Here is an 18508-nt window from a genome sequence, read left to right as displayed (position 1 = left end):
TTGATTTTGTTGACTTCAATCCAATTTAGAGTTTCCCCAAATTAATAGATTAATCTTATGTGTAGATAATTCTAACAGCATATTGATAACAAGAATATCTTTATGTTATAGGGAATGTGTCCTCGTAATTCTTCCACAAGGAAACCAAAATAATTAAGTGTAAGGAAAAAATTTTTTCCAGCAATTAAAGAAATGTAATTAAAGATTGGCTTTCAAAGAACTAGAGTAGTCATTCTAAGTCTAAAAGACTTGGAGCCAGATTCCTGGTCTTTTTTGAATCATCTTTGTGTCAATGACTGTCTGAAAGCCATGGTGGATTCCCGTGCAGTAAAAAATGGATAACAAACCATTGGAAAATGAAGGAGTTAAAAGTGGAAGAGAGAGATTGGTGGAGAGTGTCCTGAAAACACACCTCTTAATAGTTTTGTGTCAGTGGAGGGAACAGTCTCAGGAAATACATGAAGAAACTGTTGCTGGAGGAGAGAGAACGGTACATTCTGTGCTTTTGATACATCGCTGGTGAAGTTCCCCACAAAATACCAAGTGCTTTTTCAGCTGAGCCTTAGAATATAAAATACCCCACTAAGGTGCGGTAAACAAAGAACTTCCAAAATTTCTTTAGGTATCTTTGTGCCTGCCCCAGGAAACAATGGTGCCACAGACATAGAAAGAGCATATAGAAGTTAACTACAGATCCTCCTACAAGGAATCTTCCAGGCAGCTCCAAAGCAGCATTTTTTTGCCAAGGTAGAAAGAAACTGTTGTAGCACTGACCACACTGTAGCCCAGTTTTTTATTCAGCAGGTATTCTAAAGCACAAAGCTTTGCCTTTTACCAGCCCTCATGCAAGTTCTGGATGGGATTGGACTTCTGCCATGCCTGAACCCTTCCAGAAATATTGCATTTATAGTTTCTTACTTAAAGTAGGTAAAATGTGTCCAGTTCTGTATTGCAAGTTGTCTTGTTTCTTTTTTATAGATTTTAAACTTAAAAAAAAAAAAAAAAATGGGAAAAGTACAAGTTCATAGTAATTCCAGTGAGCCTTTAAACATGTTTTTTAAACTTAACATTCTAGACTAGAAGTGCATTCATTTACTCCCAGGTAGGTTTGGAAGGTTATTAATATTTAATAGGAATGTTTCTGTAATTTGTTCCAAATGGGAGAAACATCACTGCAGGTTTAAACACAGAGTTTTAGCACGAGATGAAGTAGAGGTGGGGAGAGGGTTTCTGGCAAGAGTGTTTGGTTTATGGTTTTAAAATGTTCTTTTTCCTATGAGGTCATTTTTCTTTGAGTTGGAGAGTTAGAAGACTGTGCTTCTAAAAAAGACCCAGAAAAAAAAATGTGCTAAGCTCACCGTTGTAATGAGGAAGGAGTTATTTTCATAGCTCTCAATAGCCAAGAGGTACTGTTAGCTAATCACTGGACAAAGATTTGCATAATATTGTAATATGCTGACACTGTTATGCAAATTTTTTTCAGTGCAGTGAGCCACTAACATAGAACAGTTATCAAAGTGTCTGGTCAAATTTTTTTCTACGTGGATCCCAATTTATCCTGAATAATAATGGTAAGTTAATTAAATATGAGTTATGAATATTAATAGAGAAAGCTGTTAGAGATGCAGAATAGGACTGAATAACAAGGGAAAGAGAAAGATGAAATTTTATTAATTTGTGAATAAAAAGTTCTAGAGAGAAGCAGTTAATCAAAATGATTTATAAGTATCTACTCACAGTACAGAAATGGGAAGAGGAGTGTACTCTGACATTTCAATATCCGTCAGCATTGTTCTTTGTTTATGTGACAGTTGTCTACTTGACTCTCTGTTAATTTCTAATATAGATCATTGTTTTTTTGAGCTTGCTGCTAAATGAAAGGCATCTATGCCTCTGTATGTTTCATCTGTGGATGAAACAGCTCTACCTCTTCTTTTCCTCACAGGGATAGGCATAGGTCTCATGGCATGAGGAATGACCTTTCCAAACTCCCCATCCCATTTCAAGTGTGATGGCCACTGTTTAGTGTCCAGCTTACCAAGTACACTCCTGGAGCTTAAGGAGACTTTCAGTCAAGTCTGAAGGTTGTCTGTAGTTGAGACTGAGGTTTCTAAAATTACTGTCCATTATGATGTCATCATGTATGTTATCATAGATCTTACATTTCTTCCTCTTTTCATTGTAATGCAGGTTGTTCTGATCCTCTCAACCTTTTCCAGAATCCAGTGCCAGATTTTAGCATTCTGAAATTATTTTGGTTTTAGTAAAAATTTTATTGATAATACATTAATTTTGGTTTATATTATGTACCAGGACACATTTTTGGTCTCTGAATATAAAAAATTAAAAGGAAGAAAAAAACCACATTGCCATTCTTGTATGATCTCAGGACTGGGAGCAGGAGCTTTGAAAAACAAAAAATTACAAAATCAAGAATACCACTTTTTTTCCATGTGCTACTTTCCATCTGGTCATAACTGCCTGTAAAACAAAGATACTTGTCACAGCTTTGTTGGTTTTGATTGTATAGAACTATCTTTTTCAGAATGGGTCTTCGTTGCTTCGTTATTTTTCTGAAAAATGTGAGGAATTTTTTACAGTCTGATTTACAAGTATTTCAGAATAATACAAATAAAAAGTTATTATCTATTTTTTTCTGTAGATGTAGTGACAAACTGCACTCTAATATTATTTACCTTTTAATTTGACTCCTATATATACTTGCAATACTACATGAAGTGAAAATTAGATAATATAAATACATTATTTCCACTCTGAGGTTTTAGTAGCAGCATATAATCCTTGATTTTGTAAAACTTTTCATAAAATAGGAAAAAAAAATCTTGAAAGCAAAACCTGATCCTTTCCAGAGAGAAATTCTTCCTAAGACTTAACATGAAGTTGGGTCAAATATAAAGGAGTACTTTAGTTTGTTTTACTTTTGAGGATAATGCCAAGTTCTACTGATCCAATTCATGTCCAAAGATGGGGAAGAAGATCAAGAGGAATCGATGCTCACATCCAGCAAATTAGGACAGATGACAGTCAAAATGAAGACAGAACCAGGAGTAAGCTACAGGCTGTGGTGGGAAAAGAGGGGCGCATGCACTGAAATAACAGCAGAGCTCAAAAATTGAGGCCAGAACTGATGGCAGCTGAGGTCAAGTTCCACTGGACTAGAAAGGAGACACTGCTACCCTGCTTTCCTAAATTTTGTGCTTTATGAAGGAATGATAGCTGAACTGCAGAGGATGGACATATTAATATGAGTCTTAAAAATAAAGGCGAGAAGAACAGGAAAGGAGAAAAGCAGAAAATTTAAAATTATATTAATTTCAGGCACAATGAGCAGCTCCATAGATGGAGTGAGAGAAAATTAATCTGGCAGTAATGTACTTTTCCAGTGCCAGCCTGGATCTTACTAGGAGCCAGTCTCTCAGTGCGGGCTCTGCTGTACCTTCATCCTGCCAGGTCAGCCCCACCCCCAGGCCCCTTTTTGCTGGCCATGTTTGAAATAATGACTCTCCCCAGTGTTCTTACCCCAGATATTTCCAGCTAGCCCTACCTGCATTCCTCCTTCCTGTTTGAGGAAGAAACCATCAGCTCTGATTTTGAGGTGAGTTCTAAGGACTAGCACTTAGATTTGTAAGCTCAGTAGCTGTCTCTTCAAGCTCCAAATGCCTACATATATAAATACATACGTATTTATATATACAAGTGTGTGTGTGTATATATATATATATGTATGTATGTATGCATTCACAGATACTCTCATATATTTATACACATAATAGATAGAGATAGAGATACAGATACAAATATATAGATATAGATAGAGATAGAGATATAGAGATAGAGATATATAGATATAGATTAGATATAGATATGAATATATTTTTTTCCTGTATATATATGAATTAATAAAGAAGACACTTCCAGGGAAACCTAAGTCATGAGAAATTTATAAAATCTGCTGACAGGAAATAGGTACATAAGCAAAGAATTGGCAATACACTGTGTTACATCTTTTGTGCATACATTAGCTGAAATAAGTGTTTTGAACTGTGTTTTCCTTTTCTTGTTGTTAGTGCTTATCTGTCGGTTCTTCTATGTGCCTAACATTTTCTGTTTCAAGTGCTGTTTGTTGAGAAAGAGTGCTCCTGGGATAGTCAGCTCCTCCTGTTCCAGCAGCTTTTCTCCCTGTGCTCTTTCTCTGTGCCCTGCCCAGTTGCTTCTGATATAAACTCACAGCTTCTCTTCCTGGGTGGTTAGCAGCAGGCTTCAGGAAGGTTTTTTGCTCATCTCAAGAGGATTTTTGCAGAGCTCATCTCTTACCCCACCTTGAATATATTTTTTTTGTTCTGTGTGGGTTTGTTTGTTTGTTTGTTTGTTTGTTTGGGGGGGGGTGCTGGTTGGCTGGGGGGTAATGGTTTGTCATACTTTTATTTTTGTCCTTTCTTTCATGAGACTCCAGAAATACCTGAGGAGAGATCAGAAAAATGAGAGAAATATTGAGTGTCTTTGATTGAGTATATAAATAAACTTTGGGTAGCAACAGCAGGAAAGAAAAATGAAACTCATTAGGGATCTGCTGTTCTTGATTATTTGTCCAGTTTTGTTTACCTTAACAGAAATTTTGGCCTGCAAAGTGAGGATTCACCCAACTCACATTTCTGATTTTATCTTTCTATTTGCCTTGCCTTCAAATGATGTTGATTTGAAGCAGAGGTATAAACACCCACCATCCAAGAAATCCTCCTCTACTCTTCCCAGGTTTATGGTACATAGAACAAGCTTTATTATGATATGAGTAAAACTTGTAGTGAGGAAGTGGCTCTAAAAAAGATATTTGTAAGTTTGGCATACAGAACAGAAATGCAGAGTCACTCAAGCATGCTCAAAAATAAACTTGTGTTTTGCAGGCTGAGGTCTCATGACAGGCTCAGTAAAAGTTCTTGCTTGCCAAATGCTGTTTGTTTTCACCTTCAGAACTGTCTATGTTAATAATGAGCAACTCCACTTGCAAGTTACTTGCATAAAGTGTTGTTCTTGTCAGTGGTGCAGTGCTAGGTGAGGGTGAGAGGGAGGGCACACAGCAGATGAATTCAAGTGTCTGATTTAACCATTGCAAAAACATTGGTATGGTTTAAGCTGGTACGGCATGTTCTTGGTGAAGTCTAGCTTAGCAGGACTTGACAGTCGGAGGGGATTAGTTCTGTTGAGATAGATAATTGTGTTGCAAGTGAGATTCTAAATAGCATCTCCAGGATTACCATCAGAACCCTGATTTGTATCAAGGTCAAGCTAGTTTCTTGAGTCACCTTGCTTCCTGTCCTCAAGTGTTTCTACTTTCACACATGGCTATTACATGATATCTTTCTATTCCTCTGAGGACATTGTTGTCAGCAGCTGGTGCATTCCCCATACACTAAAGCTTCCAATGATATAGCAGTTCCACAGTAGCAATTAGAATCTTTAGGAAATTTTCTATAACTTTATTAAAGAGAGGAACGCAGGAAAAACACTGATTCATGCAGTTACTATATGCAAACAACTAACATCTTTGTTTATTGTTTTATTGTATGTAAAATTTCACAGTTATAAATTTAACTCAAATTAAGAGCCAAGGTAATATAGAGTTATTTGTTTACCTAGCATTTGATACATGTATGATCAGGAAGAATGGGAGTTGGCCAAAAGCATACCAGATTGCTATCTTCATCAAGAGGTAGAACCAGATATTTTGCATTCAATTTATACCTCTACCATTCTTCTTTGTCTGTCTACAGATGTATGTGTCCTCCTCAAGATTTTTACTGACAGAAAAACTTTTCTGGTCCTTTCAGCTATTGGATCACTTGCAAAAAGCAATGAATTTTTCTAACGTGAAATCATACACATCAGAATCTGGAGCATGAAAATATTTGCAGATGACTAATTTCTATTATATGTGAAAAAAAATCAGTTAAGAAAATAAGCAAACAAAGCATACTAGAAGCATCAAAACAGGAAAATGAAATCTGTGCAAGTATCAGAGTCTTCCAAATACTCAAGACTGTGGACTATTAGCTAGTGTGCTGCATACAGAAAATGGACAATTTCTAAAGTACTGTGACCGCTAAAGCTTATAATGATATGATTTAATAATTAAAATCTGATGCCTACTAAAAAAGATTCACAAAGACAGGATCAGCTAACCAGAAACTGATGGAATAGTGTAGCTCTATTAAAAATTGAATTTGTGAAACTGAATGTACTATTTGAAAATATTTCTTGTAATTGCTGAGATGTGTGTTTGTGTGTGTGTGTGTGTGTGTGTTTTCCTAAGATTTGTAAAATATCTCTTTTTGTCTTTTCTGTGTGGTAGTCTTCTTAAAGTATTCCCTCACCCTCATTCATTTCCCTCTGCATTTCCACTTGTTTAATGAACAATCATCTGTTCTTACCAGACATTAGCTACATGAATTACAAAGTCCCCAACATGATCTATGTGTCTTGTTTTCTGTTCATCAAAGATAGAAATGAACTGCCTTGCTTAAAATGCCAGTCAATAATAGCCCAAATTTTGTTCTTACTCTGGCTTATTTTGTTTAGTTTGCTTAGAGATAAACATCAGTCAGTGCAAATACAGATGTTATATTTTAGAATTTAAATCTAAGAAGACAGGCATCAGATTCATTCTGTGGTCTTGCCAAGTAGACTAAGATAACATAACAACAGACAGTAGCTCTACCTGAATTGGAAAAGATTTTCTTCAAGTACAAGTACGTAACAATACCTGAGGATACAATCATGGTGATATGTAACTATGAATATGATAAAATATGTAAACCAGTTCTTTTTTGCTTAGTTCTTCCATAAGAATAGAAGGTAGTAAACAGAAAGACTATGTACATAGTTGTATTATCTGCTTCAAATAAACAAAATTAGTGTAATAAAATATAATATTTAATATTAAAGCATATTATTTTTCTAGTGTGCTATCTCTCCTGTCAAATGGTATTTAGGTTCCTTAATGGAACAACTTATGAAACAACTTATCCTTAGGGCACTTATGAAGATATTCTTTTCTGAATACAAAGGACATGCTTATGAATGTGTGGAACACAAAAGTTTTGACACTTTGGTTATTTATATTTGGGTTCATTCTGTAAATTATCATAAACACTTTACTGCATAAATTTTGCATTAGACATATTAAAAATTTAATTGTTTTCTCATAACAAATGAAAATAAAATAATATCAAGAGGAATGTGATTATCCATATTTGGAAATAATGTACTTCCCCTTATTAACGGTCATCCATCTATGTCATATATACTGAAATATCACTTTAGAAAATCTTTTTATATCATCCTATGAACAGAGCATTAGCTATGACTTTTGAATTATGAATCAGAATTTGAGAACCACTCCAAATACCTGGTTTCTTCCCAGACTGACATAAATCCAATGCTTGGGTCTAGACAAACATCTTCTGTCCCAAAGTCAGTCAGTGTTTGGATCTTTATCCACAGCTACCTGCCCCTTTGTGTAAAATAATTTAAGAAATTTCATCTTGATTTTTTTTGTCCTTTAAACTTTTTTTTTTTTTTTTTTTTTTTTTTTTAATTTTTATTATTTACTTTTATAATCAAGAGTTCCTAAGTCCACCCTGCATGGCTTTACAATGCACAGAAAATATTTGCCGTCTTGGACAGAAGGCATCATTGACTAATGGCTTTATTACTAGGGCTTTTCACTCTTACCTGCAGGCTTCAGTGGAAACCACCCAGAGCAAAATAAGATTGTCTTTGGTAAGAGTGGCCTCCTGCTTGTCCCACTATCATACATACTAATCAAACATGTCTCTAACTAAAAACCAAACAGATAGACGCTGATAAAATTTTTTGAAAATCCTCTCTCTTCTATGCAAGTTGAATGCTTGCTGTGGGCCACATTTTCTTCTGTTCCTCACAGATATCATTGTGTCTAATGACAAATCAAGTGAATGAAAACAACAGCAAAACCCCCCACAAATGCTAACATCAAACCAAAAAACAAAAAAGTGAAAGTAAAGCTTTTTTCATAAATTAAATATGCACAGGCTTAGTCCACATCTTAATACGTTAATATTCAGGAGCACCAGAAAATCTGGGAGCAGCTATCCAAGCTCCAGACCACAGCTGCAAGAGGCTCAGCCAGTTCAGAGCATAAGCAGAAAAAGTTTAGCTCAGTCTAGCCTTTCCCACAAAGATGGAACCTAACTTCATGTGAGACCTGCTAAAGTCTAACTTACTTTAGCTTTCCATCTTGAATCACTGAAACTATATCAAAGCAGAAGCTGCTGTAATACAGGTTGAACAGGAATCATATATTCTACCTAGTTTTGATAGTTTCCATAATGTCCTTGGATTTTTTTTTTTTTTTTAATCTAAAAGTGTTTTCTGTTGCATGTAGAATCTCATTTTCTTATTTTATTAGTTATGAAATGAATGATATATATATATATGCAGGAATGGAGGCCCACGTAATCTATTTTTCTTTTGTTCACAAGGGGATACTTCTAGCCTAGAAATTTTTTTCAGAAAACATACAAAATATGTTTGTTACCGGTTAGTCTTCTTTGTAGTAAGATAAATGATATAGATTTATCTGTTTAGTAAAGTAAACTATTTCTTAGCTATTAAAAATTCAGAAATAATTATATTAATTTTCAAAGTTTGATAAAATTAAATATGCACAGATGATCTGTTAATTACAGGATTGCACTGACATATGTCTCCTGTAATGTTATTAATATTAATGGTGTAAAAATATGAAATAGGTGTGCTTGAACATTAAATACTTACGCATTTCCTCTATTTCAGTTATTGCTGTTGTATCTCAAGTTTAGTGCAGACATAAGTGGTTTTAGCACAGAATCAGAGAATACTTATTTTTGGAAAGGACCTCTGGAGATCATGCCATCCAGAAGCCTGCCAGTGCAGGGTCACCCAGAACAGGTGACACAGGAACACGTCCAGGTGCGTATTGAGGGCATCCAGAGAGGGAGACTCCACAATCTCCCTGGGCAGCCTGCTCCAGTACCACCCTCAGCATAAAGAAGTTCTTCCACAAGCTGAGGTGGAACTTTTTGTGTTGTAGTTTATGGAATTGTTCCTTGTCATGTCATTGGGCACCACTGAAATGAGTCTGGTACCATCCTCTTGGCACCTGTTGTGAAACATTTATATTATGTTTATAAAAGCATGAATGAGATCTGATGTCAGCCTTCTTTTCTCAAGACTATACTAGAGAAATTGCATTAAATATATTAAAAGCTAGTTGCTACCCTGAAAAGTTTTTAACGGAAGTAAGGAAAGTGAGGAGTAGGAGATAAGACTTACCTTTCTACATTTATTGCTTTAAAGGCAGTTGACTAAGATGAGGGAGAAAACTGGGTTGACATAAGCAAATTTCTTATTTTTTGACAGCCATCCTTGTTTTAAGAGCACTGCCATACAGGGGTTTTATTTGTTTGTTTGTTTTGTTTGTTTCTTTGTTTGTTTTAATTAGCAAAAAGCTGTATTGGTGCTTGTTGATATGAACACCAGTGGATTAAAATTACAAGAACAGGACAATTAGACATTGCCTTTTTATTCAGGATGTTTCCTGGCTTCAGAAACCATCTTGTTCTTGTAATGAAGTTCCTAAGGATGCTATTTTGTTCCAGCATTTTATCCCGATTTTACTTCTGTCACACTGGGAAGGTACAAGGCAGGAACAGAAGAGAAAGCTCTTACCCAACTCTCGGAGTGAATAAAATGAATCACTAATGATTCAGGATATATGGGCTGACAGGGTGCCATGCCTTTCTGCTGCTCTGCACTCTCCCCTCATGACAGATTTGTTATGTCCCTCCTATTATGATCCAATGCAGAGTTCTCCTACTTCTATTTATTCTCAGGATTGCAGAGTACAATAACTCTTTTCAGAGACTATTTTTTCAAAAAAAAAGAAAAAAAGAAATAAAAAAGAAAAAGGAAACACAAAAAAGTTGTCAATTTACATGCAATGTAAAAAATTTGTTTATTATCGTTTCAGGACACAGCAGGCCAGGAGAGGTACAGAACAATTACCACAGCTTACTACCGGGGTGCAATGGGCTTCATTTTAATGTATGACATCACAAATGAAGATTCTTTCAATGCCGTGCAGGATTGGTAAGCAAAATTTGGAATTTTTATTAAATAAATACTCAAAGAGTATGTGTGATATTACTTATCTATTGTGACAGTGTAAATTGCTTTGGAAAACTTATTTCCAAATAAAATGCTCAAACATTCTTATACCTGAACATATGATGGGGTTTATTTTTCAGTCAGGAAAAACACTGAATATTTAAAAATTTTAACCTGTAATTAATTATAATAATTGTGGTTTGTGTAATTTCAGTTCATGTACGTTATTCACACTAAAATCAGAGACATGCTAATGGGGAGACTAACTGCTAAGATACCAGAAAGTGTTCTCTTACTAAATGGAGAAAAATGACATACCATGTTTGAGGGTCATTTTTAAATTTAATTTTTTTTCTATAGCTGGGTTTACATTGTTCTGTCAATCCTGTGAATCAAGTGTTAAAATGAGAAAACTTTATCAGAGTTTAGCAGAACCCCTAGAATGGCTGGAATTTTTATTACCTGGTGTTATGTGAAGGTCCAGATGTCTCCATAAAAGCAGAGATATCATTTTAATCACACATGAGTCAGTAGCATCCAGATAATCTAAAGCTTTTTTTAAGTAAAGCTAGTATAAAAGGAAAGCCAGAGTTTCCCTCAGTGATTTTTTTTTTCCCTTTAAGAGTTATTTTAACATCCAAGAGGCCTCCAGCAGTTTTCTGAGTGATATGAATAACATTTGCCATGTGTGCTCTGCATGTTCTTTTGCATATAGTTCCCATGGGACAACTATGTTTGAAAGAGGATTTTGTTTGGAGTTTGTGTGATTTTCTCAGTATATTTCTTTGGCTTTTCAAAATTTATTTGAAGATATGTTCTAGTGTGTACTTCTTTCAGGACTGACAAGGTCAGAAGCATGTTTCAAACTTAAAAAATAAGTTTGATGCGGTTGTGATGTATCACAGTTGTGATGCCTGTTTTTAACAGAAATTGTTGCACAGCATTAAAGCATCCAGGAAAAATAATTTTCTGTCTTTCATATCCTTCTACTTTTTACTGTGGTAGAAGGTATCATGGAACCCATGGAGCCCTTTCCCTCTCAACAACCTGGAGTTTTTCTTGGTCTGTATGAGATTGGCCATTTATCACTCTGAAAATAATTGAAAAACTTATCTTGATTGTGCTGCAGTGAAATGGGATCTTGGGTTGCCTAACATTTCACATGTAAGCACCTGGGATGTAGTCACTCACAGTACTCCAGGGGAAAGGAGTAACTCCAGGCTGTGCCCCATCTTTTCTCCATCAAGCTTATTTATGCTTTTACACCAAATTGCGCTTATGAGCAACTCCTTCCACTTTAGAGAACCTATAAGCATTTATGAGTCGTATAGATTGGATAACTCTCTTTGGACAATCTGAGTGGAGTCTGTTTCATACTCCAAGAGGAAGGAACCTTTGCTTCCTGTGAGTTGTTATGACAAAGGGATGTTTTGCCCATATAACACAAGCTGGAAATATCATGTAAGTACTTGTTACACATTTGTGAGTACTGCTCCGTTCAACACCATGAGACAGAATCTCCTAACAGGAGGTAGCCAAAAGTGTTAATTCATAGATGCTGCTGCAAAGTTTAACAAAACCAGGGAATCAAGGAGTATGCAAATCTGCCAGCTGTACCTGCAGATGTGGCTGCCAATGGCACTGCTTCCTGCCCCTGCCAGATGAAGCACTTTCTTGCTTTGCCCTGATTTTCATTGTCCATGGGCTGATTCTATTCTAGCACTGGGTTTATAATGTCTTGTTTATGACCAGCTGTAATCTGAAAATTTCATTGTCCCATCTCCAGGCAAACCAGATGGCATACTGTGCATTATCTCTCTTCCTCTAACACAAAGACTTCTTTTATAGCAAGTGTAAATATGAGTACTTATTATTAATTTTCCCACCTGTTTGTTTTCCAGTCTCCTAGATCTGATATGTTGGCACTCTTTGTCTCCTGGTAAAAAGTAACCAGGTTTCATGCTAATTAAAAAGAAAAAAGTCACCTTAAAATGAAGCAAGAAAATATTTAAAAGCTATGAAGTTCTTAAATAAATTCACCATGAAATATGATTTTTCAATAATTTTTATCTAGAAGTTTTACAAAGAGTTGACAGCTCTTAGAGAAATTTGGTGGAACTAAGGGATTGCAGTATTATGTGTTAAGAGCTACTGAGAAGTCATCTGCGTGATGAAAGGAATGACAGTTATGCTGAGTGTCTCACTTGTCAGGATGAGACTTAGATTTGCCTGTTATTTGTATTTTTTATGTCATAAGCCCAGTTGCTGTTCTGCTGCTCTTCCTTTTTTTCATTACTCCCATCTCACAGCTCATAATTAATTTTGATCAGCTCTGGCTTCAATTTTGATAGTAATTGCACAGCTTGCTTCTGAGTGTGAGAAAAGTTAAAGAAAACTGGCAATTGCCAATGCTGCAGAAAAGCAAGCATGGCTATGTGCAGGTATCTGTGTCTTTCTGAAAGTTATGGGAGGGGAGAGCAGGAGCTTTTAAGTCATTTTGGGGCTGAAAGTGCTTTTCTCTGGGATTAATTGTGCCTCTCTAAGCAGTAGTGCCATTTCATATGCATGCACAGCAGGTCAAATCCAAGTTCAAATCATATCAGCTTCATGACTTGATCTAGAAACAGCACTGCAGTCAGGACAATGAATCTACAGGTACCTTATAGGTTTGCATAAAAAAGACTGCGGTTTAAAATGTGTGTTGAGATGGTTTTTTTATATTAAAAGATATTTTTGCAGCCTGAAATATGACTGACATTTCTCCTTCCTAACTACAGATAAGGATGAATAATAGTTGTACCTCTAGATGCCCTAAGTCAGCAAAAAATCTATTCAGCTGTGGAAAATTCTATTAACATATTATATTAAAAAAAATCAGTATCCACAATTTTATTTAAATCTACTAGCACCTATATATGTAATATGTAGCCAAGAATTCAGAGAGAGTGACTTTGTGCTGAGAGTCTTCTGCTAGCAAAAATAGCAAATCAAACATGCTTTGATTCAGCAGGTCTCCTATGGAACACTCCCCAGGATCTGAAGCTGCCTTTACTGAGAGGCCTTTTCTTTTAGCAATGCAGTTAATACTGCAAGATGTGTACCTTGAAATAGCTTGGTGTGCTTTAGTCATGCCATCCTAAAAAGATGAAGATTTTGGAAATGGATGCATTTCTTTTAAATAAGAATTTAAAGGGGCATCATTTTCTGCTTGTCTGAGTTTTAAGGTAGAAAAAGGATATAACAAAATAACCAAAACTTCCCATTTAGCTGAATTCTCAAGACAGCATCAACATGTTTCAAGAAAATGGCCCAGTGGGATCTATTTTCATATCTAATTAAATTTTCATTTCTAATTAAATTTGAAGGCGAAATAGGTGAATGTTGAGAGTTGCTCAATGCCACCTCAATGAGTATTTATTATTTCAGCTGTAATGTCACAGTACTTGCTTTATTTCCTGCTTTATACTACCACCTGTAGCATCTACATTTGTTAGTCTTTTTCCTTTATACATTTCACTAGGAAGTATTATCACCCTTTTCATCTTGGTGTTTAAGTCCACATAAGTTGTGGCCTTTTTGGCAGTGATCCCTTATGGTAGAAGGGAGAGGGTGAAGGCTTTGTACTGGTACCAACTCAATATGCTGAGTTCTACAGAAGTTCCAGGGAAATAAATGTTTCTGAGTTGAAGTTAAACCTGTTTTTACAAATATATTTCTTGGCATCTAATGACTGAATTGGAAGGAATTGATATATCCTTGTAATCAGCATGTTTCTAATGCAGTATCTTACCTAGTTCAGAAACAACAGGTATCTAAAACATGATCTAAAAGGCTGAAGTTTTATGTTCCAGGTTGTAACCCTAGATGTGGAACTTCTCTAGGTCTGAAGGACGGATGGGAACAAAGCACATGGTATATAGTTTTTTACACTCGCTCTAAGTTGCTCCTCTACACCTGAAAACATTGTCCCAACTACAAACATTTGTCCAGCAATGTCTTTTTCACAGTCTGGTGACTGCTGAAGACACTGCTGTGGTGGGCTCCCTTGTGCATGAATTCAAAATCTGAGAATTTCACATTGCTGAAATCTCAGATTCAGAGATGCTTCCCCAGGAAACATATAAGGCTGAAGGAGTCTAAGGGGCTTTGAGCTATTGATGGTCTGTGTTTTGTAAACTTGTCAAGGTGTACTAAATCAATTTTTCCTGCATTTTTGGCTTAGGTCTTTAGGAACAGTAAGGAAAGTAGGCTAGGAAATATGATTACCCTCACCCTTTAAAAAATATAGTATTCATGAAAAATTATAAGAAGGATGTTTTTTAATGTTTCTGTTGGAAAGATTATGTTTACACATCTTAAAGAGAGTCTTCCATGAAAGATACTTCTCCTTCCTTTTCTTTGCTTTTCCTAAGGTGTCATTTTAACCGCCCCCTTCTCCACTGCTGCAGGCTGCTCAGGCTCATGGTCTTTGAGAAGAAATCAACTGTCAAAAGATACTATTTCGTGAGGTGACAGAGCCTCAGTTCCCAGCAGGCATTTTGTGATTTTAAGAACTTTATCACATTCTGTTTACATCTGTATTTTGGCAGAAATTATTTGCAGAATTTGATACTAACCAATACACTCAAAACAGCATGAAAACAAAATTAATTTCAGATTAAAAACAGGATTAAATACTAATTTTGTGTTCTTCATCTGTGCCCATAACATATGGAAGGTAGTTATAGGAAATTGGGTTCAGACAAAGCCTATAGAAATGCCATAAGATAACACCAGAGCATATCCTGAGCTGTGCAGTATTACTTTAGCCATTACAAGAAATATGGGGGAGAGGGCTGGGTGTTCTTGTGATAAACATATCTTGATTAAATTATTCAGGGTATAATTTCAGATGGTTTTAAAGTAGAACCTTAAAAAGAGTCTATGTTAGTATCAATTCAAGATGACACTGAGAATTAAGGCATGAAAAAGATGAAATTTTTAACTTCAACGTGGCATTTGGCTGCTGGATTTACTAGATTTGTCAGTAGTAGCTGTCATTCTGCAACAACATAATGGAAAATATTCTTCCATTTCTTTGAACTTTTTCTGTCCATTTAACACTTCAACTGAACTCAAAGCTGCCAGCTACAGCTACAGTGCACTAGAGATTGGGCATTTATGTATTCTGTTATGTCTTGTAATGGGAAATATGATGACTTTTTTTAATTGTCATTGAAGGAAAAGGAAAAAAGAAATTGGAAAGGATGTTAGCACATTATGGGCAAATGTAAGAAGTCCTCAAAGCAAATGAAGCCATTAAGTCAATGTCAGCAGTGCTGCACACATTTCTGTGTTCATACCTTCTTGCTTCCACATACAAAATTTTAGTCCAATATTCACACATAACACAAGATTGATATACAGATGGCTACTTTTCTTTTACCTCTTGATACTGATTTTATCGTTTAAGAAAAATCCATTATCAGCTGTATACCAGGGAACAAATCTGGAAAGTGCCTCTAGGCAAATTTAGCTTCCACCCCTCTTTGCCAAAGCATATGACCTGTCATGCAGCAGCTGATGGGGTCCTGCGGCACAGAGGGCAGACACATGCTGTGTGTGTCACGCGCATCCTCGGGAGCCCTGTCCCTGGGGACACCGCCTGGACACAGCGGCACTGTGCCCACTGGTAACCCACACACAGGCTGAGTGTCTGCTGTGGGTCTGGCAGCAACCCCAGCACAGCCACGCAGCAGAGAGCCAGCTGGGAGAATACTCAGATGGAGCAGACTGGTGTCAAATGCATATACAACTTATATTGTGTTATATGCACACAAAGTTATTTTTTTATATTTTTATATATATAAAATAACTTGTGCTTGATATTAACATATTTAGCAGATTCCTCTCATTTGTTTTTTCATATTCGTAGCTTTCAGCCACTGAGGAGCAAGGAGTTGCATCCTGGTGGATAATTTCGTGTCATTCTCCTACTTAAAACAAAAGACATGCAAATTACATGCTATGAAAAAAAAAGAGTGAAATTTATCACGGTTGGATATTATCCCTTCATTTCTTTCTAAGTCTTTCATCTGCGCAATGGATAAGGGAAAAGCAAAATGTTGTTACAAGTGGACTTAAATTTAAAACATAAATGCATTTTGCAATTTGAAGTATAGCAGTTGCAATTACATGAAATTTACAATTTTCTTGCTATTGAAAATGTACTTTTGTTATGCACAAAATAACTCTAAAATTCTTTTCACTTTTTGTCTTCACTTGTACTATAAGAAGTACAAAGACCATTGGACAAACTGGAAGTTTTTTCTGAAAAATAAATTCTCTAATTTAAAAATATTATTTAAAAAAATGAAAAAGCTATTCTTGCTGCAACAAATATGTTTTAAAACTCTGTATTCCAGATCAGTTTGCTTAGCCAATTTTTACCTATAGTTTGCTACAGAACTCCTGTTGTAGGAAATTGCATAAGTGAAACAGTTCTCTGAGGTGAACTTTACCCTCAAAAGTCTGTCATCAAACTTTGTTTCACAAATGTTGAATTGGTGCTAGCTCAAACTGCCTACATACTTTCTAGTTTTAAGACCCATTCCGATGTCTTCCACAATGTTTCTCACAACATATCAAAAAAGTAGTATCCCCACATTTCAAACTGAAGGATAGGGCTTAGCCCTGGATATTTGAGGAGTAACATATACTGCAATGGAATTTTCCTAAAAGAGAAAAGAAGCAGGTATTCACTATGGAAAGGAGAGAAAATCTTGCTAATAGATCATTTGGGGTTTTTTTACAGTTCTATAATTTTCAGAAGATCACTCATGACAGACCAACAAAAAGCATTGTGTCATCCAAAGTATTTCATAAAGTCATAGAATCAGAGAATATGTTGAATTGGAAGAGACTCCTCAGGATCATCAAGTACAACTTCTGGCCCTGTGCAGGACACCCCAAGAATAGAACCCTGTGCCTGACAGCACTGTCCAAATACTTCAATTCTGTCAGGCTTGGTGCTGTGACCACTTCCCCAGGGATCCTCTTCCAAGCCTAGCTTCCCTCTGTGTGATAAACTAAACTTCCCCTGACTAAGTTTCATGATGTTTCCTCGGGTCCTGTTGCTAATGACAGTGGTGAAGAGTTCAGTGCCTGGCTTTCTGCTTCCCCACATGAAGATGCTGAAGACCACAATGAGGTTTCCCCTCAGTTTTCTTCAGGCTGAACAGATCAAGTGACCTCAGCTGCTCCTCATATAGCTTCACTTCCAGACTTTCACCATCCTCTTGTATCTCCTTTGGATGTTCTCTAGTAGCTTGATGTCTGCCTCATATTGTGGTTCCCAGCATTCAAGGTGAGGCCGCCCCAGTGCAGAGCAGAGGGGACAATCCTCTCCCTTGCCTGGCGGGCCAGGCTGTCCCTGATGTCCCCAGGACACACCTGACCCTCCTAGCTGCCAGGGCACTGCTGGCTCAAAGTTTTGAACATGCCATAAAGTATTACTGTCTCCTATCACTGACATTGCCAATGCATGGCTGTAGGAAAACTCTCCAAGTAGAAGGACATATACCTGTTTTTCTAAAGGCTTTTCTTGATAACATTTCATGTTAGGATTAAGCATCACTCTAGTTTGAATTACTTGCTTTGATGAAGATATTTTTCTTCCTACTAAACCCTGAATTTAAATATGCACGTTACAAATTGGAATTTCTGCAAATCCTTATCAAAATGGTTTGTGTCTTGAAAATAGTAAATTTTTGACTTAAAAGTACAAACCTCATGAGAAAACATTTTCTGTAGGTTTACTGTCCAAAAACTGATTCATGGATTATAACAGTAAATCAGGAAGGACAGATGTTAAGATTTCATGGCATTTTTCATTCTTTCCTACCTTTATGCCCTTAAACCATAGAACAAAACACATCTGTGGAATGGGAATTCTTTGTATGTGGTCCTTGGTCCTATTGGCTTTTACTCACACTTGCTCCTTTCATTCTTTTTATTGCAGGACTAGGAGCTTCTGTGGAAGGTTTTACACCACTCCCTTGAATCTCCTTCACTGCAGACATGACATTTTCTTAGAGTCTAGGCAGGCACCCAGTATCAGTGTGTCCATCCCACTGCCCTTAGCTACATCAAACCCTGCCATTGGGAAGTCTAATAAGAAAGAGGAATAAATACTGAAAGAGTTAACTCAGGGTGTACTATGTCTTTCTTCTCCCTCTGATGTGAGGTCTGGTGGTAGAGTCAGTAAGTCACGGACAGCAGTCACACCCCCAGATCCTACTCAGCCACCAACTGGTGAGTGCAGCTG

At 36.4% G+C, this 18508-nt stretch overlaps 1 protein-coding gene across 1 annotated transcript in view; it reads left to right on the top strand.

Moving 5' to 3' along the window:
• RAB3C (RAB3C, member RAS oncogene family) overlaps window positions 1-18508 on the top strand; it is a 124450-nt gene that overhangs the window by 45468 nt on the left and 60474 nt on the right. The window contains exon 2 of the mRNA XM_040090843.1: window positions 10067-10185. Within this exon, the coding sequence (XP_039946777.1) occupies window positions 10067-10185 (119 nt within the window). The remainder of the gene's footprint in view (window positions 1-10066; window positions 10186-18508) is intronic.

The sequence above is a fragment of the Hirundo rustica genome, chromosome Z (assembly GCF_015227805.2).
Source record: "Hirundo rustica isolate bHirRus1 chromosome Z, bHirRus1.pri.v3, whole genome shotgun sequence".
NCBI classification, from domain to species: Eukaryota; Metazoa; Chordata; class Aves; order Passeriformes; family Hirundinidae; genus Hirundo; species Hirundo rustica.
The sequence above is the reverse complement of the archived record's forward strand: the minus strand, read 5'-3'. Positions and strand labels throughout refer to the sequence as shown.